Source organism: Sander lucioperca, chromosome 19 (genome assembly GCF_008315115.2).
Source record: "Sander lucioperca isolate FBNREF2018 chromosome 19, SLUC_FBN_1.2, whole genome shotgun sequence".
NCBI lineage: Eukaryota > Metazoa > Chordata > Actinopteri > Perciformes > Percidae > Sander > Sander lucioperca.
In genome coordinates, this window is record NC_050191.1 from 23,919,804 (window position 1) to 23,943,686 (window position 23,883).

Sequence of the window (23,883 nt, forward strand, 5' to 3'; positions counted from 1 at the left end):
AGAAATGCCTTTAATAAGTAATATTATCAAAATTGTTGCTGTTTTATTTTCTGTCCACCGAAGATGAATGTGACACTTTTACAGTTGCTTGTCGTAAATAAGCTAGGAGCTCTGTCAGAGCGCTCATGAAAAATGGTACAGATTTGTATGTGGTAAATGTGAATGAATAGAAGTGTGGCTCCTCCTTCCTCTCCAGCGGGCTCAGAGACAGTTTTGTGCACAGAGGCATGAAACTGTCTGTCAGTTGACAGGGTCTGGAGAGAGAACTCCCACACACTCCCATTGTAGACATGATTCACAGACACATACTGTACACACAAGCACACACGGCATCATACTCATGGCAATTTGTGTCGTGGTCACTGAAATAAACATGCCATCACGCTATCCAAGCACGTATCGTCTCCTCCCATGTTTGACTCTCTTCAGTCAGTCTGGCAATTCAGTCAGTGCCAATATGTGAAGAAGACATTGGATACCGATAACATTGCTCCTAGTCTATATCCACAACGTTCCACTTCCGGGATTGCTCTGTTGCCTCCGGATTTTACTCTTTTCGGGCGGATGTCCGTTACCTTCTGCTTTCTTTTTGTTGGAATTTTAAACTTCGGTGGATTTATGAGGACTATGGTTAACTGCCCCTCAGATCTCTGCAGGGTAAATCCAGACAGCTACCTTGACTGTCCAATCTGAGTTTTCTGTTGCACGACTAAAACAACTTTTTAACGTACATGTTCCACCAAAACATGTTCCTTCACAAGAGGGCATTAAAGTAAGCGGGTATATCGACTTATAGATTTTCATAAAAAAAAAAACGGAAGCACCATTTGTTATCGGTCAAAGAAAAGCTATTGATCAGGGTCAACGCATCAATGTAACCTCCAGGCGAGCAGCAGCAGCAGAGTAAACCCTGATGGGTTTGGGTTTGATTCAATTACGTAGATGATCACTGCACACAGAGAAATTCCCCTGGTGTAAAGCTGGCCATCTGATTACAGCTCGTGGAGAAATCGAAGGTGATGCTCACTCTCTCTTTGGACTACCTCAGAAGCTGCTCCTGTTCCCAGCTAACGTGAGACCTGAGCTGCTGGACCAGGAAGAATGAGGAAAAGAATGAGTGAATGAATAAACAGATGAAATAGAGACTGTGATGATGAACAGAGCGGCCTGTGTGAGGGCAAAGGGAGAGTTACCCAAGTGGGTCCAAAGATGACTATCTTGGTGAAAAAGCCAGAAGACGCACAATGGGGCACCTGTGCAGGTAAAGTTCCCACCTTTAGCAGAGCCCCAGCTGGAATGTCTCAAACTATTTACTCAGGAAAAAGAGAATTATTTCGTTTCTTTGCATTACTTTAGCTTGGTAGTGAAAACAACTAGCAGGGGGTTTGGTTGTTTGCTTTAAGGATCAGCCAAAATTAATTCTAATAATTTTTCACCCAAAGCTTCACAAACAAGCTGTAACATCCAATAATATAAAACATCCACAGTGTTGTATGTGTTTCTTAGTTGTCCCTGTTATTGAATTCAGTTACGTCAGCGCTGTGTGCTGCACATTGTATCAAAGATAGATGCAATCACAACTCATTCATCAAGTTACAAAGCAATTCAGAAACACGGCAACAGAAGAGGAAGACGAAAACAAAAGCAAAAGTATATAAAAATAAACAATGGCAGAAGCATAGCAAATAAATTAACCAAAAAGTGACAAAAATGTAATGTCTATACAAATCTAAATGTTGCATTGATTGGGGATTGATCTGTATCACTGGAGGGAAAGATTATAAGTTATATCACGACTGAACCACCGTGGAAACAAATTAATTGCTAAACTGTTAACTCTATTCCAGTGGAACTTGGCACACGTCTCCAAGTTACTTGATGCTTGCAGTGAAATCAGATGTGACATTTTGTTAAGCCAGCAAAGGTCATCCCAGTGGAACTGGACCTGATCAAATAAGAACCAGTGCAAACGAGAGCTCTCAGACTAGAGAGCCCAGCTGCTGCCAGCAAAAAGTCGGCATTATGGTCGGTGAAGACAAATCGCTGTTAACACAGGCACCCATTTGTCTTTCATTTTAGTTCCTACAGGCAGAGGAAGGCCAGTCCACACTTACAGTCTGGGTAGATAGATGTATCAGATGAGCTCAAGTACCTCTCATCAACACGCTGGATCTTTCAACCATTTATCTATTACTGTTAGCTTATTTCAACTGTTTATCCATTACTTTTAGTTAATATTTTAACCTTTTTATCCATTACTTCTAACTAACCTGACCATCATCCATTAAGTTTAGGTAATTATTTCACCTGTTAATCCATTCATTTTAGGTATTTATGTCAACTGCTTATCCGTTGGCTAATTATTGTAATTATATATGTATGTAATGTTCTGAATTTCGTATATAGCTTGACTGGGAGGTGTGTACTGTGCAATCAATCAGCCTATTGTAACTTATAGCAAACTAAAAACTACATTTACTAAAAATCAGTATCAGATCATTTTGATTTAGTATAGTGGCCATGAATCTTAACAATAGCTTGTTTAGCCTGCCACTGCTAGGTGACTTAAGTCTACAATCAGTGGCTCTTAGCAGTCCTACTATCGACGGGGCAATCAGTCAGTCTCAATATATTGAACTAGTTGCTCTTTTTCAGCCATCGGGTAGGGATCCCAATCATTACTTGGCATGCAGATATTTAACTACACTGGATAGACTGACCCTAAGCCTGTACCTTATTTAACTTTATTCGTGGCTCATTGATTAGTTAAAGACTCCAATGATTGGTTTGTTGGTTTTTACTTTAAAACGAGGCTTACATATGAAAAAAACAAACCGAAATGTATTTATTGATACCAGTATCTCAAATAGTCTCTGTACATCAATGTTATTATTTCAGAAAATAATCTCTGTGTATTACAGTGAAATGACATTGACAAATAATCAATTTAACTTTCAACAGAGACATACAGCGCCCCCACACTGTCTGCACACACACATGCACGCCAATATACACTGCCCACCTTGCAGATGAGTATGAAATATGAGGGGTTATGACCAGTCTGATGGGTCTGTTGCCATGGAAACCATACGAAGGAGAGGACGAACATAGAGCTAACAAGGGCAGGAAAGGCTCTCTGACACACGGTGACTTTGACAGGAGAGCATAGGAACGATCACATGAACCGCCAATTAAGTGTCCTGTCATCTAGAAACATTCACACCTCTTCTCTTGTCTTCTTCTTTATCTCGTTATTTTTGGCTGAATAGCACATGTCTCCGTCAGTCAGGGAGTTTGTTGCACTGCAGTAATTGGAGCAACATTTGCTGAGATCTGTCAGCTGTTCCAGACTTGATTCTTAAAGTGATTGAGGGACAAGAGTTAAAAACTAACACGTTTTTTTTTCTGCTTGACTGAACACTTGATTTTGTTTCTCAAGTATCAAACTTCCCATTCCTGTCTATTGCAGCATCTGCTCTTGATTAAACCCAGCAAATGTGACACTTTAGGCTCGCTATTCTTTGGTCCTTTTAAATGTTCACGAATCTGCAATGAGCTATTAGATGGACTGGGAGATATGAAGCTCCACTGGCACAGCTTCAGAACCATTTCCATGTTCATTTCCTTAGAGAGTTTTTGGAGAAAATGGAAATGAAAATAAAATTTGATGATTTTTGGAAGCTAAGCATCTGAGATGACTCATAACTTTAATTGAAAACTATAATCTGCAGCACTAATGAAGCAATGTTGATATCTCATTCTCGAAACAGACTCTGCATAGTTAAGTAAACATCCAGACAAGCCTGCAGGCAGAAGTGAGTTTCTCCCCTTTCCTCTCTAATTTGTTCAGATTTAATCGGGGGTGATCAATATCTCCTCAGAGGTTCCCGCCATACTGCTATCCATCTATTCATAGCAGATATGTGGTGAACGGATCGTGGAGGATGGATGAAATGAGAGAGCAGCTCTCGTTGATTGCCTCCTTGGTCACACTAGTCATCAGCTCCTAACACCATTAATCACATTGGTGAGATCGGGGGACTGGGCACACATGGTTGTGCTCGTGTGATCGTTTTTGTGGCTGTATGTATAAATGTGTGTGTGTGTGTGTGTGTGTGTGTGTGTGTGTGTTTAAAGGGCCTTTTCAATGCAGAGACATAAAGAGACAGGTGACCTTTCTCACTCCCTCCAACGATCCCTTCCAAGCACACAAGGACTTAATTGGTTTTCGATAGTAAATCTCAGGAGGGTTAATAAAAGAAAATGTTGGATTCGTAATGCTGCTGCTGTAGAGACCACAAAGCTCTCTCCAACTATTTCCTTTTCAAAGGACCAGAGCAAGGCACATTCACTTTTTTTTCATCTCCCTCACTTGTTTTTCTCCATTGAATGATGTTCAGACAAACTTAAGTATGGATCTGAGAACTTGGATGCTCTGTCTTTTTTCTTCTTGAAAGATTTCACTTTCTGTGCATTTTTTTCCACAGGAAGTTGTGTGACATTTGTTGCAGCCATTTGTTTGGCCACTTCCATTCTGTACACCACATGGTTTTGTAGCTGACAGACTGCATGTTCTGTTTCACAAGTGTAACACTTACCAGAGATGCAGACAACACTCTGGAAATGAGAATGTCTTTTTAACACGTATTGTAGCCTCATGTGCAGTTTTAAAATCCTATTATCTTAAAAGCAAGTGGAAATTCTGTCAGTACTGTAAGCCAGCTCAATTCCCTTTATTTTTTATTCTTACAGACCTCAATATACCAGCCTTTTGATATATTTCATTACCATTCAAACAATATCTTTGTTAACATTCAATAAGGCAGACCATTCCTTTAGCATCAGGAAAACCACACTTAATACAGAAAAAAATTCAGTTAATAACAGGTGGAATTATTTCACCCTCACTGTGTAATGTACAGTAATGTAATGTACTGCCATTATTGAAACATTTCTCCAAGCCAGGCATTTCTGCTCAAAGGTCTTGTCTTGCATATTGCTCTGTAGGAAGCAACTGGCAGGCATTTAGCCTGAGTAGGAAATAATGATCTCTGCCAGTAAAGTCATGAGTACAGTTTCTGCTGCTGGTCCTGTGTATATTAATGATATTTATAAAGTATCTTCATCATATTTATATTTGCACTCACAGTAGTTTGAGCCAGTTGTTATTATGTCCACCAACAATGATGACAGTTTTAATATGCTCTCTTTCAGGGGTGTGGAAGAGGATGCATGTCTGACTTGATTTGTCCAAAATGTTTAGGCCGACAATTTTGGAGAAAAGGCAATGATATTATGTTTGGCCTGCCTATTGTGAAAGCATTTGTTATAATAGGAAACATTTAATATGTGCCTTTTGGTTAGAATGATGTCCTAAAAGAATTGATCCGCACTAGCTAGTACTGTAGTATGTAGTGTGTTCCTTTTACATTATATTGTTAAGACAGTGTTCTCCTAGAGTTTGCCAATTGTGAAGTTTTTGAAGTTAATAAGTGGAGTGACAAACCCAATGTTTATGCGAATACCTTCTAGCCTGTTTCCATCATTTCTACTCCCGAAGGATTGCCAAGTAACAAAAGCAGCAGACAGTGACTCTGGTAAAAGCTGAGGATTTTGATGGTTTTCTCTCTTTCTGTATCATACAGGAAAAAAATCCCCAAATTTCAAAGCACTGTTAGCAGTGGATTACAAGTCAAAGGTCTCTCTGATAATCAGCTGTTTTGGATTGTCTGTCTGTTAACAAGCGGCAGGCATTTTGTCTAGACACATCTCCTGGACCAGCATTAGACACCTAGACTGGCTAATTAAGCTTAGAGGTGCCGTAGATGTCCGTTGAACAACCGTGGGCTGATAATCATCTTTTATCAGAGATCGGTCACACAGAATCAAAGCCAATCAGATATGGAGGCTAGTTCCGCATGGGGTCTTGATTTCTCCCATCATGTGTGTCATTAACACCGTGGTATCTTGAAAGGGCCTGTTGAATATTGTTAAATATCTGAGCTCTTGTTTAAACATTTGGTAATCCTTTGTTGGCAGATCAGTGAGGCACACAGATGCCATACCAAATGGGGCGTTATGTGAGGGTGGTAGGTGGCTGCTAGGTTGGTGGCTGGCATGGCCCGGCCTGGCAGATGGTCTGGGGATGTCGGGACAGCAGGCTTTCTGTGTCACGGCAAAGCTAATGATGGCAAAAGGCTAAATGATGACTACAGACAGAGGATAAATCACAATTATCGCTGCACGATGCTTCCAGAGGATCCTCAAATGTTTGCAGAGGGATTTGGAGGCCCAATTAAGGCTGTTTATTCACAGAATTATGTCACCCTGTAAATTTTGCTCTCCAATGCGCGGAAGAGTGTGTGAACTGGCTTGACAGTACAACATACCTTGCTGTCTGAAGCACATACCGCCTGACCTCCTCGCTTGTATAAGATGTTCTCATGTAATAGCTCTGTAGTGATTTCACAGAAAAATAATGAGCTTTGAAGTGAGGAACATTCTGTTTCACTCAAGATCTGCCATGGCAGTACACTTTACTGTCGATTATACCTGTGGATTTGTCCTATGAGCGTCACCGTAATGGCAGGCATGAATGCCTCATAAGTGTAACATTGATTTTGTGAAGCCACTTTAAGATTTAATTCAAGCTTGAGCACTGCAATGCTTGAACGTTCAAATGATATCATGGGTCAGAGGTGTGTGTTTGAATTGGCAAATACTTATTTTATATTTTCAAAGAATGTAGTTGAGGTCCAATTTATTAATTTCTCCCTCACCCTTTGCCTCCTGATCTAACAACAGGGGAGAGGGATAGTCCACTACTGCTCCATATCTCACTACAGCCCTGTATTCGCAAAGCCACCCCACTTTTGGGCTAGATTTAAATCCCTTTCGTCACATCATGATAGACAAAAAACACAATACGGAAGACAAAAACACAAAAACTACTTTAACATTGCATAACTCCTGTGTGTCATTCATATGAGCCTAACAAATCAGGACAAAGCTAGGACAAAGTCTCTGGGATGATTAAAGCCAGGTCTTTGTGTACGTCTCCATCAGCAGAAAGACGAAGCACAGCCCCTTCTCTTCACCTTCACTATTACTTTATACAGCATGTCGACTACTTCTGATGCTACGCAGCACTCCCCCTTAGTCCTGCAGGAATGTCCCCCAATAAACCCAATTGGTTCTGGTCAGAATTATTAAAGATGTCATTGGGGCTGGAGTCTGTGTAGTGTCCTCTACACAGCAAGGAGGGCAGTATATTGGAGTTTTTTGTGAAGGAGACATGAAGCCAGGGTGTAAGTAAAAGATGGAAAGAATGGAAACAGCTAGAGGGAGAGGACATATGCTGCATCCTTACAGCAGCAGCAGTAGTGGTAGAGCATCTACAGCCCGAAGGCTACACTATGCCAACAGGGACTCGTATAAATTATTTACTCCTGGACCCCATTGTGGACATTTCCCCTGCGGGGCCTCTCTCTCTCTGTATGGGTCTCCTGGCTCTTGGAGGGCCCGAGCAGGGTGCCAGAGGGAGGACTGAAGGCTGGAAATGGCCCCTTTTTTCAAACACACAGCCTTATGTACTGTGAGTCTTTGCAGGCCACTTTGAGGGAACAAGGTTGATTTTGATTGAAGAGCATAAAGAGGGGGGGGAGGGTGTTTGTCACGTTGCTATAAGAAAAATCCTGCACTGTGTTTTGCTGCTAGCTGGCAATACAAACCACTGTTGTAGGTATGTCATTTTTTAATTCAGAGTTACATTTCTAGGGAATTAGTTATGGTGTATTTGTCTACTTTCCACATGTGCAGTTACGAATTATTCTGATAATTGGATACTTTATTGATCTCTCCTCCACAGAGAAGTAAGAGTTCATGGTCACATACAGTAGGTGGGAATTCAGTGTCTAGCTCCAGGGTGCATCAAAAATGTGGATGCAGGTTCCACCAGTCTCTCAACTGTTTCTGCTCCCTGTCTATTTTTGCACTAACCATGTTTATTAGTCTTTGTGTGGGTGTTTATGCATCTGTGCCTTCTTGTATGCCAGTGCACATGCCTGTGTCGCTTCCACGTGTGCATGTACTCTATGTACCGAATGCTGTTAGCATTTTCTCAGCATTTCCATAAGTCTGCCCGCACTAAATTAGAGCTTTTGAATGACTTCAGGATAATTACTGTAGTTATGTACCTGGCAGTTTCTGGTGCCTGGGAGCTGTTTTTAGAGCCACCCCTAAAAGACTGCCACTTGATGGACAGCTTGAACAGAATGGGGTTCATCCACCTCACGAATGAGTCACAGAGTGTGGGTGACCAGAATACCTGAGCTACGCTGAGATAGAAGAAGTACTTTTAAGTAGCATGGGGGGAAAAGCAAGCAGAATTACAAACTTGGAGTCAAATTGGAGCATCCACATTTTTGATGCATCAAAAATTACTACTAATTACTTTAAATGAAATGGTATTAAATGGGCATTTTGTCATTAGTTCATTTAACCTGGTGTTTACCTTTGGATCATTTATTCCCTCATACCCTGAACTTAACCAGATCATTGGATCAAGATGTTACCTTCGCTTTCTATCTAATCCATTTAGCTAGTTGAAATGTTTCTTATATGCCAGTTTATACCATCACGCTCCAAAGCGTTCAAAAATCTGTGAGCCTCTTTGACATTTGCCTGTTTATAAAATTCTCAGTTTCGTTTTTGGCAGTCTATCGTTTTATTACACAACACACTTGCTCATGCTTTACTAAATTCTTCATCCAAGTGAGCTGCGTGTTTGAGTTGATTAGCAGCTCAGCTATTTGTCTTGTGTGCCACCAAAGTTCCCAGTTTTGTTCGCTGCTCGCTCTAATGAGAAGTGCTGAGCTTGTGAGTCACAGCAGTTGATTATTTTTCTCCTGCTGGAGTTCATGTGGTGTATCTGAGGTCAACCTACTCCTGTCTGTGCCTCTGCCTTCCTGTCTGGCCAATGTGAGCTCAGCCAGCCAGAGGAAGAAGGAATGCCAGGTAGACTGCTTCCACCTCATCAAACCTCGCCCCTTGCCCCTTCTGACTCTCCGTCTTTCCGTCACAATGATTCACACACAGCGTGAATCGTCCTTTCGCCTCTTTTTTTGTGTCCTCTCTCCCACTCCTTCAAACTGTCTCTCCCTCGGACACCAACCCGCTCTTACAAGCTCTTAAGTACTTCAAGTAGTGCACACATGCATGTATGATCAAATGTAAAATTTACAACCTCAATTTGCTACTGAATAACGTGTGCCCTTGTAACAGATTGTTATGCAGGTTACATTCCCCGGAATTGAGGTGAAAAGGGACTCTCTGTGACAGAGATGTGGCTAGTCTCCTCTGTATAATTATCCTCATGTCCTGCCCTCCAAGCTTTTGTGTTCCCTCTTAATCCATGCGTGCAGTCTGCTTCCCTTCAGGTCTGTTATCCCTTGTGTTTACTCAGGCATCTGCTACAAAAGTCTGTTTTGGGCCATTAATGGCTGTATAATCTTGTATTCTCTCGTGTCTCGTCCAGGCGTTGTGATTTTATTTCCACGAATGTGTATGTAAAGACTTAAACAGCTGTTAAAGAACCTATTTTACAATGAAGTCTTTTTTTTTAGAGAGTTTACAATGACAAACATCATCCTTGAAGTTTAGTGCAAAACATCTTCTTTCTTTATGGCTGCCACTTTTTGTATCTGTACCCACCATACGGCTTGAAAACTTGATAGTTAATTGTAAAATCTCTGATACAAATGTAAGTGTAGGTGAGTAAGTGTAAGTGTAGGATTGAAACCTGCGTTCATTGATCAACAAGTATTTGTATATAGTTTGTATCTTGTAAGGCTTATAGTATCAGTTATGATCAGTTAAGAAACGTATAACTTTCCTTTTTTATCTATTATATATCTTATTAAGAGATGGTGGGGGAGTGTGTGTGTTGGGTGGAGGGTGTGACTCCTCTATGAAGGAGATCTTCCTTTACTTGTTTCTCATCCAATATTTTTACTTAATTTCAGCCTTTCTTCGTGAGATTTATTGTCAAAAATAAATACATTTGAAGCCTGTGGTTCTGCTCCTCGTGCTCTGCATATTTGGAAAGCCTCATGTCTTTAAAGACCAGTACACATAAATGAGTCCATATGCAAAATAACAGTCCGTATTTATCCAACAGAAAAATATGAGAAGTCCTTGGCGGCAAAGATAAAATATTAATTAGATTATGCTTCACATGTTACCTTGGTGCCAGAGCAAAAGCAGATTTCTCAGCAAGATTGTCCAATTTCCTCCCCATTCCTGGACCATTTTTCTCTTTAAAGCCCTGCGGTCATCATGTGTAGTCGATAGAGATTCTTTTCTTATTTGTTTTTTTGGAAAGATTGCGGTCATGCTGACTGTAAAATGAAAAAACATTAGTTTAGCATGCTGCAATATCAGGGGTTATTTGAAGAATGAAATGGTGTGAAATAAATGAAATGATATTACAGCCAATATGAAACGCAATTATGTTGTGGTAATTGATAAGATATTTTTTTGTAGGGGGTGCACACACAAACACAAAAGCAGACACACACACACGTATTCCAGCTCAGGAGATGAGTTATTGAAAGAATGTGGTGGAGGAAACGTCAGAAGCAGTGAGGGCTCCTCTGTGGCCGATTCTCTGTGACAGTGTCTGTCGGATGACTGTAAAATCCAGATGATTTAGTTATCGAGGGGGCTGTGATTTGCACTCAAATGCTGTCAAGCATTCTTTATGTTTCCCATGAAGAATGTGTTTCTCCTCAATGACACAGCAGCCTGAATGAGATGTCAAGAGTTTTTAGATGCGTGGTGGCAGACTAAATTAGGAGTTTCTGCCATTTTCTGGCCAAGGCTGCAATCGCAGCTGTCAACAGCTGTCAGACATCAGCAGTTTTATTCCACTTAACACTGTGATAGTGGGCAGGTGACTTTTGTCATCCTTTCAAAGTCCTTCAAAATCTGTTCCTGTGTGGGTGGACGATTAAATCAACTGCTTAGAATTCAATATCATATTCAAAGAAAACTATTTACTGTCATCTGATCAGTAAGAGGAATTACTGTAATAAGTTTGTGCAGTCCTTGGTTAGATTATTGATGATAAAATGAGATATACAGTGGTCGTATAACTGCTCTTTAAAAAAAAATCACTTTCTCCTTAGTGTGTGATGCTCAGCTCCACTGTGCGTCATAAGATGATTAGCATTGGGTGTGAATCTTATGCCACTTCCCCAAGACATAAAAACGGGTGCCTGTCACCACAAGTTATTGCTGATGTGCTGGCATTTTGGAAATTGCGTGATATGTGCTCTCCGTCTCCCCTCTGTCCACCCCTCCGTCTCTCGTTTCATGTCTCGCTGCTTCGGGGTTAATGAAATGCCCCTATTGAAAAACTGGAACGATGGATTGTCAAGTCCATATGAGCTTCTAACCTTCTCCCACGCGTTTTCTCAATCTGGGCCGTGATGCATGAGCGCCAACGACGCATCACCACTGGCAGATGTAGAGTGCTAATGATGATCTTAAGCTTTTTTACTCTAATTCACTTCTTAACCATTAAACCCCTCAATCAAACACATGCGATATAAAGAGAAAATATTAAGCTGAGGAGGGTTTATAGTTTAAATCATTACGTTTTCCCACTTGTACACCAGCCTTGTTCTAGCTACCCTGCATCCTTGAACTCCCAAACTCTGTTTACTGATGCCTCATTGATGGGCAGTAGCCAATACAGCTGCATTACAAGCAAGAGAGCCAGATGGCTTAAAGGAAAGTAAGTATCATTTTAAGTAATCAACATCATTTTGGCACTCTCAACCCGAAGCAAACCCTTTTCCCATTTTTGAGAAGGTCTTTTTTGGCTTACAACTGCAGGGGCACACACACACACACACACACACACACACACACACACACACACACACACACACACACACACAAAGCCAAATTTGTGCACACTTGGTTCCATACTCAGTGATGCATAACCTGACAGCTGACTGATGAAGCACTGACCTTTTACTCCTGGCCTTGTGGGCAATTCTCCGCCTCATGAAACTGTGGTGGTCTGCATCTACTGACACTTTAGTACTCAAATGAATTATGACCATGTGGGAGAATAACAAAAAGCAGCAGACAGCGAGCCTTACAGATGAGAGGATGAGAGCAGGATGCAGATAGAGGGAAAGGAGGGTGGGGGGGGGGTGGAATCCCCAGAATCAAAGACTGCCTCCTGATCCCTCTCTGATTACCCTCGCACCTTCCATCTTCTGTTCTCATTCACGTACTCTGCTCATTTTTACAATGCAGTTGTTTGTGAGAGGTTTATCCGCGGCTTATCCTCAGTCTGTACACACTGCATTGCATAGTGGCCGAGTTTCACCCCAAGCTAGAAAAACTAGTAAGGCAGTTTCCAAGCTGAGGAAGTTTAAAATATGAAACTGCAGAGCTGTAATGGAAGCAGACAGCTCTCCCATCCTCATATGAAAGGCTGCTGCTATTGAGGCTGAATCAAACAGGCCGCTTGATCAGCAGAAAAGCTTTAAAGCTGAACTAGATGGTGTCCCCCTGTAGCAGAAATGCTACATACTGTAGTTCCCCACTGTGAGGGTGTGACGTGTAAGATTCTTTTTTTTTTTGTCTCTTTGTTTGGGTGTGTGTGTGTGTGTGTGTGCGTGTTTGTGTGCGTGCGTGCGACAACTTCACTTGCCTAATATTTTTCACTGATATCCTTTCTGAAGAAAGTTGTTTTATAAATGTATTTGATGCGATGTATATATGGTTAAGGATGCTTGAAGAATGTGATGTCTACATTTTTGTGACTGTGTGTGCGCGTGCATGCGTGCGGATGATTAGCAATCTCTTTTGCGGGAAACAGCTTTAGCTTGGCAAGAAAAACGGGGCTCTTCCTTGTAATGGGATCAGTGTTTCAATGCTTTCTGTCTGTGTAAGTTGTGATGTGGCTAATGTTTAAAACATGCTCTGCAGATGCAGCGTGACCCTCTTAAATAAATGACTGCATCGCCAGGAGAGGGAGTTGTTTTAGGATTAGCTTTGCTGCGGGTGAAATGCTCTGTAGACTCACTGACTCATACTGGCTGATAGACAAGGAAGCATATGTAACACACAAAATACACACTCAAACCAACACAAAAATGGCATTAAGGTAATTGACTTAAGGCGAATCATCATCCAGCCACACATCTATTTCCACACATGGGTGCGTAAAATATTTTTGAAAAATGAGAAAAAAAAAAAGAAAACCTGCGTCTGCACAGTATTTGTGTGGCAGAATGAGCACATCGCCCCCAGCTTGATATCCCATAATTTCCCTTCCAAATGCCTGAGGCTCTTTACTGGCCCCACCAGCAGCATCTTGCCGCTCTGTTAGTTAACAAGGCTAGCCAGCAGCGGGAGAATGCCCTGCTCAACCTGCAGTGCTTCTCCACAGTGTCACAGCTCCACAAGTTAAGATGCGCTCCTCTGAATACTGATGTGAAGTCATTTATAACTTTTGAGCCCTCCCGCTCATGAGAGGTTATGTTTATCTCTACTTGTGCTTCTTTGGGGTTAAAAAGGCCATAATTGGGTGTTTTGTTAGATGAAGGGATTAGCAATTCATGAGGAGTGTGTAAAAGTGTGAGGTCACATGAGGTGATACACAGCAGATGATGATAGTATCTGACTGTTTACACAAGGTCCAAAATGCTACATGCAACTTATATACATTACACAAAAGTTCATATTTGCATCCAACTAAATCTTAAAGCCCTGAAATCATGTCTTAATCTCTGTGCTTTCTAAACATCCTTTCAGTTTAACAACTGCAGATGCTTTAAAAAATGTACTGTGAACTGCTACAAACTGCACAGCCTGGCGGGGTCAACTAAAGTGCAGGCATCCTCAAGATGCCAACCAGAATGTTTTTTTTTCTTTTAAAGCAGCCATATTATGCTCATTTTCAGGTTCATAATTGTATTTTAAGGTTGTACCAGAATAGGTTTACATGGTTTAATTTTCAAAAAACACCATATTTTTGTTGTACTGCACCACTCTCTCTCACTGCTGCAGATCCTCTTTTCAGCTGGTCTCTGTTTTAGCTACAAAGTGAGACCTCTTTTCTTCTTCTGTACTATCTTTGATTGCACTTGCACATTCCCAGTAGCTCAGATGTAGATCATGTCAGCTAGCTAGCTCCATAGACAGTAAAAGAAAGGCTGTTTCTACAACTTCAGTCAGTTACAAGGCAGGATTAGCTGGGAGACTTCTAAATGAGGGCACACATGTAAGTAGTTCTTGTGTAGATTATGGTGAACTTGTGTGTGTTGTAGCAGTGCTTTGCTATTGAGAACGACGTAGCATGCTAGCGTTAGCATTAGCGTTAGCATGCTAACGCTACGAGCTAATGGTTGCGATTAGCCTGCTCGTTTCGGCTTGTGACGTAGAAAGCCGTGCCGATTTTGAACAGCTCACAATAGAGCTGTTTGGAGCAGTTTGTGAACAGTGTTTTCTCTGGAAGATGTTCCTTTGGGGTGGACTTTGGGCTTTTACTTTGCAAACCTATAATGTGCACAAAAAGATATATAACACAATAAAGGAAAGGGGAAAAGCCAAAAAGCACAATATGAGCACTATAAAGAAACTGTAGCATCAATTTGTACACCAGCAGCACCTTCCTGGAACGAGGCACTGTTGATTTATTAAAGCAGCTATCCTTGACACATAATCAATTATTTCAACCGCCACCAACATATTTAAAAAAAAAAAAAAAAGAAATATTACCACTTCTACTTGTCCAGAATGAGAATCGCAGCGCTTCCTTTGTGAAGCTGCTTGTTTTAACGGGAATCTCTGTGGGTTTGACTTGCTATAGTGCGTAGTTTCTGTCGCCCCCATGAGGAATTCTAAGTAATGACAACAACACTGTCGGCGCGTCCACATGCTACAGCCTTCCGTGATTGCGCACCACCCCCCACCCCTCCTCCACGCAGTTGCTAGTAGCCAAGGAGGACACAGAGGATAAAAAAAACATGCTGGATACTTCAGAAGAGGTAATTATCTTCGATTCGCTCGATTTTCTGTGCGTGAAAGATGCCGGACGACACAATCTTCTGAACAAAGCCATACTGAGAAATACAGAGAGAGTTGTGTGGAGCTGATAGTCTTAATTAGCTTTGTAGCAACTCATTTGGCAGTGGCTTGAATGTAACGGACGTTAAAAAAAAGTTACTCACTAAAGCTTTACGTTTTTAATACCTGGCATCCCATCTGTGGTGCAGTACATTAAAGGACATTGGGCAGTTTCATCATTAATCATTCATATTGAAATGTCCTTTGATGTGATGTTTCTGTGCGTGTTTAAATGTGTGTGTCCGGATTTATTCCCACTGTACGTGTGTGTGTGTGTGTGTGTGTGTGTGTGTGTGTGTGTGTGTGTGTGTGTGTGTGTGTTTGTGTATGTATTTGTGATTGTGCGAGTCCAAGCTGGCTTGTGTGTGAGTTTAGACAGGTGTCGTGCTGCAGGTTTAATGACCCGAGGTGCGGCTGGCTTCCCTTTGCCAATCTGAATCCTTTTCCTTGTGCCCAACAGAGTGGGACACAGTTTGAGTGCATGGCTGGTGACAGGTTGGGCCTCATGACAAACTAAGGCAGGAAGAGGAGGTCTGTGTATTTCCTCAGGCTGCAGTTCCACCTGAATGCTAAGTGAATGAGAAGGGCTCCGGTACTGACACACTGCAGCTGCTAACATGCGTCATATATGCCTGAATGAACACACATGAAACACATTCACACGCATACACTCTAGAAATATAAAATCAGTGGTCCAAAGACTGTGAGGCATCCTCTTGCTTCAACCACACCATCATCTTAAATCCCATCCAACCCCCACCCATAGCTTGTTTGGCTCTAAATCTCTTGTGGTGACTGGGACCTCAGGCATGCCTCCAATGGCTCCCACAATGCACCAGCACAAATTACATTTCACTCACATGGCTGAGTCCACTCCTCTCCTCTTCTGTTCTTCTCTTTTCATGGCTTCACTTCTATTTCTCTTCATTCCTCCTCCTCCAGCAGGGTCCGCCTCCCTGACATCAGCTCGTTTTTCTCCTTCTCCAACATAACTGCTGATGTTTCTCCAGTTGATGTGCTGTGAGTGCCTGCAGCTCCCTTCCAGATCAGCCCTGCGCTGACTGCGTACAAGGAGATGAGCTGTATGTTCAGCTAATGGCTACAAGTAGCATCGCTCAAAACAGTATCAAATTGTATTGACGTTCAAGCACTGTAAAGAATGAAATATGCATCTTACTATCGTCTCTTCTGTTCTCAGAAGGCTTTCATCTTTGGCAGTCTGCCAAAGCATCTCTCAAAGGGTTCTTGAGCATTGTGTGTTTTAGCAAATTGAAAGTGGCTTTTTATGCTTTGATTGAAGGGACTGGAGGCATTCAGACTACGTTAGTGGACAGTGATGGATCCCCATTCAAATCAGCACTTAGTGTTCAATTGATTGGTGGTCAAGCCCACGGTCATGTCACTCTAACCTTATGTGCAAATCATACAAAACTGGAATCCTGTCGTTTTTGCAACGTGCAGTATGTAGAGTGAGTTTCACGTCCTCTTCTCTTTTGGAAATTATAGAAAGTATCTCTCCATACAGTCACACGCTGTAAAACTTGACTGTGAGAAGCAGGCAGACAGACAGGCTGTCAGTGGGGAGCGATTCTTCAATAGGGAAAATGTATTGCCTCAGAAAAGTTCAGCATGATAACAATGGGCGCCACTAAGCCGCACAATTTGATTGAGGGGCGTGAGGGACATGTAGGGGACATTTATCAGCGTGACACAGGACACAATACTCTTTGTTTGATTGGTTAAATTAGTTGGAGCTCATTTGCTTTCACTGCAAAATCCCTTACAGGGCTTTTTTGTTGTGTTAATTAAGCTGGAGCAACCATTTTGTATGCTGCTTGTGTATTGGGGCAGCAAAGGAGAGAAAAAGATCATTGTTATTCCTCTCTTGTACCTCAGAGGCATTGTAGATTGCTTTTGAATATGATTCGCGCCAAAGATGAGCTGCTTAAATGTATATTTGCTAAAATTAGTTTGGTTTCATTTTCCTCAGACAGTTGCCTCTGCTGAATACAAATTATTTTTGTTTTTCTCTGTGTGAACTGAACTGTTGCCAGCGTCCAATGTTTTGTTACGAGAGACAACAGACGTCGTACAACTGACTCATTCAGCCTGCTGAATTTGTTAGACGATGAAGGTTGTGGGGAATTAAAGTTGTATTCTTCTGAAATCTGAAAATTGCATTGCTCACGGTGGAGACAATTTCCTCTCAGGAATTAGCTGTTTTCGTGAAGACATTTGTTAAAAACTTATCTGAGCAAAAACAGCATCTCTCATGGCATTTCCTCAGCTATAAGTGAATCCACTGATTATGCCTGGTCACGAGGCACTGCTGTGCATTGGCTGCTCTTCTTAGTATCATTTCCCACAGTTAAACTTGAAATGTGACCAGGCGGGAGGATGTTTCCCATACTAAAAAAAACAAGCTGGAAGCAAGGTTTGAAAACCATTAAGCTCTCAGGATTTAGAGAGTTGTCGTGGGGTCATAGATAGTACAATAAATAACACCATCCATCCCCTGCAGATATTTTGTGAACTTCTGTGCTTTGAAACAGTAAAAGTCTATATATTGTACCAGTAAGTTCACCAGTGTCATTATTTTTTCAGTAATATTACTTGCAGTTTCAGTAATATTACTGCCGCCAGCCCTTTTAGTTAGTTTACACTGGAACTGTCTCCTATGATAGTGCTGCTTAACCCTTGTTTGCTGCTTTTATAGCCTTTAATATGGAACCTGCGTGTCACACCGAGATCGTCTGGGGCTGCAGCGTCTCACCTCGCTCCTCACACCGTCTGCCTCAGACGGCTGACCTCTCATTAATCACATAAATCGGCTGCCAGACAAGGTGCACACTCCCAAATACAAGCGGGTCTTGTTTCAGTTCAGTGCGTTCAGAGGGCGATTTGGGTTGCAAAGCAAGGTTAAACCACAAAACCATGACACAGAGCAGTACTGTCTCTCACTTCCCTGGCCTGTTTTATGTTTTGCCTTTCCAATAATGGCCATTTTGTTTGTGCTGCGAGGTTTTGGACGCGCCTTTGATTTAACTGTAGGCCACTGTTGTAAAGGTGGTGTGTTTTACATTGTGTATGCAGCTGGGGTTAGAAGCTGGCACAACATGATTGGGACTGATTTTGAAATGAAAATACACTTTTCACGTGATGAATTTCGTTGGTTTGCTGAATTTGATAACGGCGATGCTTTTTGTCTCACTTGTGTTTCATTATTCAGGATGCCAAGCTGCGTGAGCTACTGGATGTCAGCACGCTGGCGGGGAAGATGGAGAACAGGATGCTGACAGTAGTGAGCGGCCCTGACATGGTCAACATCACCTATCTGAACTTCATGGCCTTCCAGGAGGAGACGGCGAAGGTAAATATTTTGCACCAGAACAAAACAATTATAATGATAACGCGTTCTATTCGTGTCTGTGGGATCCGTGTTAATGAAACATTTTCATTAACATTAATGAAATGACTGCGGTAAAGTTTTTCAACTGAATAAAGTTGAAGTTTAAACTAGGCGTTTAAGTGAATCACAATAAAGACAATGACTTTGCAGAAATTAAAGCTGTTAGGTTGACTACATGTTTTCTGAATTCAAATGGACATTATCAGCATATCCACATCAGCATGTCCAAACTAATGTTTGCATTAATTCCTAACACGTCAATAATAACAGACCACCCCATTTCAATCCTCAGCACTAGGGTTTGCATCTGACTCTGTATGTGTGTGTGTTTTATTTCCTGCAGGAATGGGCGGAAGAGCTGTTCAACCTGGCATCTAACCTCTTTGTACAGAACATGTCCAGAGAGGCCTGCCTTGAAAAAATGTAGGTCATCCACACACACACACACACACACACACACACGCACGTTACACACACACAAACACTCACACAAGCAGTCGCACCAAAAATGTAAATCCCCAAGATAAATATGAAAATCAGTTCTGCTAGAAACAACAAAATGTCAGTCATCACAAGCGTCACATCAGCTATTTACTGTAAATTTACTGGGAAAAGCAAATTATGTGTCTTGTCTAAAAGAGACATATGACGGACTGTCATTCCAGCCAAGTGCTCCAACTCTCCAACAATACACAATAATTTACTTAATGTGTAATTTACTTACATATGCATGCAAAAGCATATTTGTAACACGCACGTAACTGCGCAAAGTATGCAATAAAACATCATAAACCCTGCGGCACACATACAGACTCCTTTATGCATACACCAGGGTACATGTACACTGTACTGTACACTCACACACACACACACGCACACACACACACACAGGAGGTTGCTTATCACAGCTCCACAATGCAGCCTGAGGGTTAGAGTTTAAAAGGTCAGGTAAAAACCTCACATCGATGGAGAGAGTAAGGAGAGAGAAAACAGACAGGAAGGAAGGAGGAGGATAAATAAAACAGCTGGAAATATGTTAAATTAGTTCATAAACCCGCATGTGCATCTCAGTCTGCTTATTTGCTTCTCAGTGCAGGAGTGCATATGTGACAGCATGTATGTGTTTGGGTTTGCATCCATATGGTGCTGTAGCTTATATTTTTGTTGCATTGATGACATATTGACAGACCCGTGTCAGTAGATCCTTAAACCGGTCGAGTTGCTGACCTGCAAATTGAGGGGGTGTCACAAAGTTAAAAATGAGTCACCATTTTTGTTGGCTCCAGCCTATTACATAAATCACCTGAGCCCTCATCACTGGCTCTTTGTCCAGTGAGACAGTTGTCATCAGTCGCCCTCACACCACCTCTGATCCTGTGTAATAACTGTTTCTAACGGCTAACAGCACCGCGCTCGTATTGATCTGATCGAAATACACACATCGATCTATTGTTGACAGCTGATTTATGTGTGCAGTAAGTCAGTGCAGTTTACGTAGAGTGAACCTAAATATGAATCTGCCATATTGTATTGAGAGAATATAACGGCCTGTGCTTGGTAACAACTCCCAGCTGTCTGATGTTTATCAGTAAACAGAAGCCATTAACTCGCACCCCTGAGGAGTCTAATTGACTTATGAGACAATAAAAGTGGCCATCGACCACATAGTACACACAGATTTGAATAGAATTGAATAGAACAGCTTCCACAGTCACGGTGGTTGCTCGCAGTTGTTGTTGTGCACTGCTTGCTTGCAAATAAGACGATTCTTTGTCATACCACTACTACAGCATGAGGAGACGTTGATGTTTGTCTGCATGTGGTTAATTCTCATCGCTAGCTCTTAATGCTGTGATAAAAAAAATGTTAGCGTATATAGGCAATGTTCCTAGCAACAGGAAATAAAACAGAACCCAGCATGTCTTTAAGTGGCTGCTTGCTACAAGATGTTGTTTTGAGATCAATGCCATAGGGCTGTGGCCACTCCTTGGATTTTGTCGCCTTGTGCCTTATCAATGATTAGGGTTAGAACTGCACATTTTTACAATGGGATGACCTGTGACTATGCTAGAAAACTTTACCAGTACTGAAGTTGCTTTGTACTTTAATGTTTTTCTTTTCATCAACCCATGACAAAAAAGTAAGTGGTTGTGCAGAAATAAGTATCTGTATTACGTGACCTCCGTTGTTCAAAATTACTTAGAAAGGGATAGTAGAGAGTCAGAAGGGAGAGAGAGTGAGACAGACGGAAAGAGAAAGAGAAAGTGGTGAGTAAAACAGAAAACAGAGACAGATGCAAGTAATCAGGTTTCCCTTCTTAATAAATAATACAGGCAGATGAGGGCATCAAGAAACACTAAACACCTTCTTTACTTACTCCAGTGACATCAACTGTTGTCAACTTACTCTCTTACTCTTACTTACTCAACTTTCTCTGCCAGCATTTTTCATTTCACGTTTTCCTCTTTTTTTTTTTCTTCTTTTTTGGAAAAAAAAGCCAGTTTGTCCCTGTTAACCATTACAGCTATCTGGGACTTTGCCTGGGGCACCCAGCCTGCCCTATGAAGTGGACACTGTAATGGATATTAATTATTAGCCAGGAGCCACTTAAAGCCCAGCCTGTAATGGTTGTTGCAGCTAAGCTATTTTTAGCCCAGGCTGCGCTGCCTGTGTTGCTGCTGCATGGCTCTGTGCTGCCAATGCAAGACTTCCAGAGATTAGACACAATTCGAAACCGTCATGTAAACACAGCCAAACAACTCAAAGTGTGCACAGAGAACTCTTCACATGCAGTCAGCCGCTCGGTGTTATAGAGACACTAATCTCGCTTTGCCAGACCTTCCTCCACAGCGCTTCAGAGGAGGGTCTGGCTAGTTACTAGTCATTACTAGTCCACACAGCATTCCGGGATGGGAGAAAAACGTGCTCTGGTTTGTTCTTCTTCCGCCTATTTTCCCCTACTGGGGCATAGGCCGCATACAAGGATTCTCCAGCCTTCTCGATCCTGAGCAAGCCTCTCCAGCTGTCCCCAAGTGTGACCTGTCCTCTTGACCCCCGCCGCCAGCTGTTTCTAGGTCGACCTCTCTTCCTTTTCCCTTGGGGATTTCATGAAAGGGTCTGTCTGGTGATATTGGAAGCCGGTTCGTGGAGGGTACGCCCTAACCATCTCCAATGTCGTTGGATGATCTCTTCATCTGCTGGCAGTGGGTTCGTGCGTTGCCAGAGTTCCTGGTTGCTGATGGTATCAGGCCAACGGATCTGGAGGATGCATCGCAGACATGTGTTGATAAATGTCTGGATCTTTTTGGTGGTGGTGACGGTGGTCCTCCAAGTTTCGGCGCCGTAGAGAAGAACTGACTTCACATTGGTGTTGAAGACCCTGATCTTTGTTTTCATGGACAAGTCCCTTGAGCTCCATATATTCTTCAGTTGGAGAAAAACTATCCTTGCCTTTCCGATCCTAGCCCTCACATCTGCGTCAGTTCCACCCCTATTTGTTGACGGTGCTGCCCAGGTAGGCGAAATCGTCCGTGGCTCTGGTTTATTGGCATTTCTTTAAACCAATCACAATCGTCATGGGCGGCGCTAAGTGCCGGACAGAGCCACGGTGCCGCTGCAAAATAGCCTCGGGAAGGAACTTGTTTTGGTGGAACATTCAAAAGTTGTTTTAGTCATGCAACAGAAAACTCAGATTGGACAGATAGTCTAGCTAGCTGTCTAGATTTACCCTGCAGAGATCTGAGGAGCAGTTAACCATAGTCCTCAAAAATCCACCGGAGTTTAAAATCCCAACACAAAGGAAGTGGAAGGTAACGGACATCCAGCCGAAAAGAGGGACATTCGGAGGAATTTCCGGTGGCACTGGATCAATCCCGGAAGTGAACCATCATGGATATAGACTATAGAGACACCAGTGTGCCTGTTTGACTTTGCATACTCACTCATAGACAGACACGGAAAATGTCTATGTGTATCAGTCACACATGTAAACTCAAGCACACACACACACGCACACACACACACACACACACACACACACACACACACACACACACACACACACACACACACACAGAAATTACATTTCAGCAAGTACATTACTCAAATAGACAAACTGCTGATTTCATTTTGTGTGTGGTGTGTGTGCTCTGTCCAATGCAGATACACTCGGCTGAAGCTGCAGCTCAACCCTGAGGGGCGAATCCCCGTCAAGAAGTAAGTCTCTCTGACTCACCCTTCTCTCCCCTGCCACCTCTCTGCTCTTTCGGACCTATTTGCACCACCACCATGACACACACTCTCATACTGAATCACAGGGTCAGTTCCTGCCCTATCACTGCAAGCGTCTCATGCTTATACATCCCTTAGTACATTCATATGGATTTTTAATTTTTAATTTAATTTAATTTTATTTTATTTTATTTAATTTAATTTTATTTAGTATTTAGTATTTTTTATTTTATTGTCAATGCTATTCATGTGGATTTGCTTTTTTATCATCCTGTTTGTGATGTATGTGAATGTTGTGTGTGATGTCTTAAGCTACTGGGACATTGAATTTCCCCTTGTGGATCAATAAAGTATCTATCTATCTATCAATCTATCTTTTGATCAATGCGTAGCTTCCTCTGCCTTCTCTCGTTACTATGAGCATGTATACGCTTCAGTTTACACACATTCTCTGCATATATGTGTGCATTTATTAGAATGTGTTACCCGTCCCTTCTGTCGTCACAATACTCCCTTTTATTTTTCCCATTATTCTTCAGCTCTGTGTGTGTGTGTGTGTGTGTGTGTGTGTGTGTGTGTGTGTGTGTGTGTGTGTGTGTGTGTGTGTGTGTGTGTGTGTGTGTGTGTGTGTGTGTGTGTGTGGCATGACCCTGGAAAAGTCCCCTTTATATCGGTCACTAACTTCAGCTCACAATCTGTGTGAGAATTTCCTTTTATGAATTCCACTTATCTGGGAGTTTGTCATCAGCTCATTGAAAATCCAGCTCACTCCGTCTCCATTAGTCAAGTTAAACTTTCAGGCAGCCAGCAGTGAACTTCTGCGATAACCTCCCTCAGAGCCGCAGAGGAAAACAGTGGGTGTCAACACAGAGAGGCAGAGAGACACTCCTTGCCGTTTAGGGAATTAACCTCCTAGCTGGGAGGACATGTCAGCTTGACTGATGTCAGCTTGACTCTGCTCTCCCACTGAGCATACAGTACACGCTCATGGATCTGCGCAGGAATACCTCTTCATGTAATTAAAACAGGCTATGGCCAACGGAAACAGAGCTAAACAGCTAGCAGGAAGGAGGAAAAGGTAGAAGGCAATGCAA

The 23,883-nt window shown here is 42.1% G+C and overlaps 1 protein-coding gene across 5 annotated transcripts in view; it reads left to right on the forward strand.

The window, feature by feature from the left end:
• The window catches only part of LOC116041939 (1-phosphatidylinositol 4,5-bisphosphate phosphodiesterase beta-1), a 172,395-nt gene that overhangs the window by 97,591 nt on the left and 50,921 nt on the right, over nucleotides 1–23,883 (forward strand). For all 5 annotated transcript variants that reach the window (XM_031288011.2, XM_031288010.2, XM_031288012.2 and 2 more), the window contains 3 exons: nucleotides 18,380–18,520; nucleotides 18,903–18,982; nucleotides 22,721–22,774. In XM_031288011.2, the coding sequence (XP_031143871.1) occupies nucleotides 18,380–18,520; nucleotides 18,903–18,982; nucleotides 22,721–22,774 (275 nt within the window). The remainder of the gene's footprint in view (nucleotides 1–18,379; nucleotides 18,521–18,902; nucleotides 18,983–22,720; nucleotides 22,775–23,883) is intronic.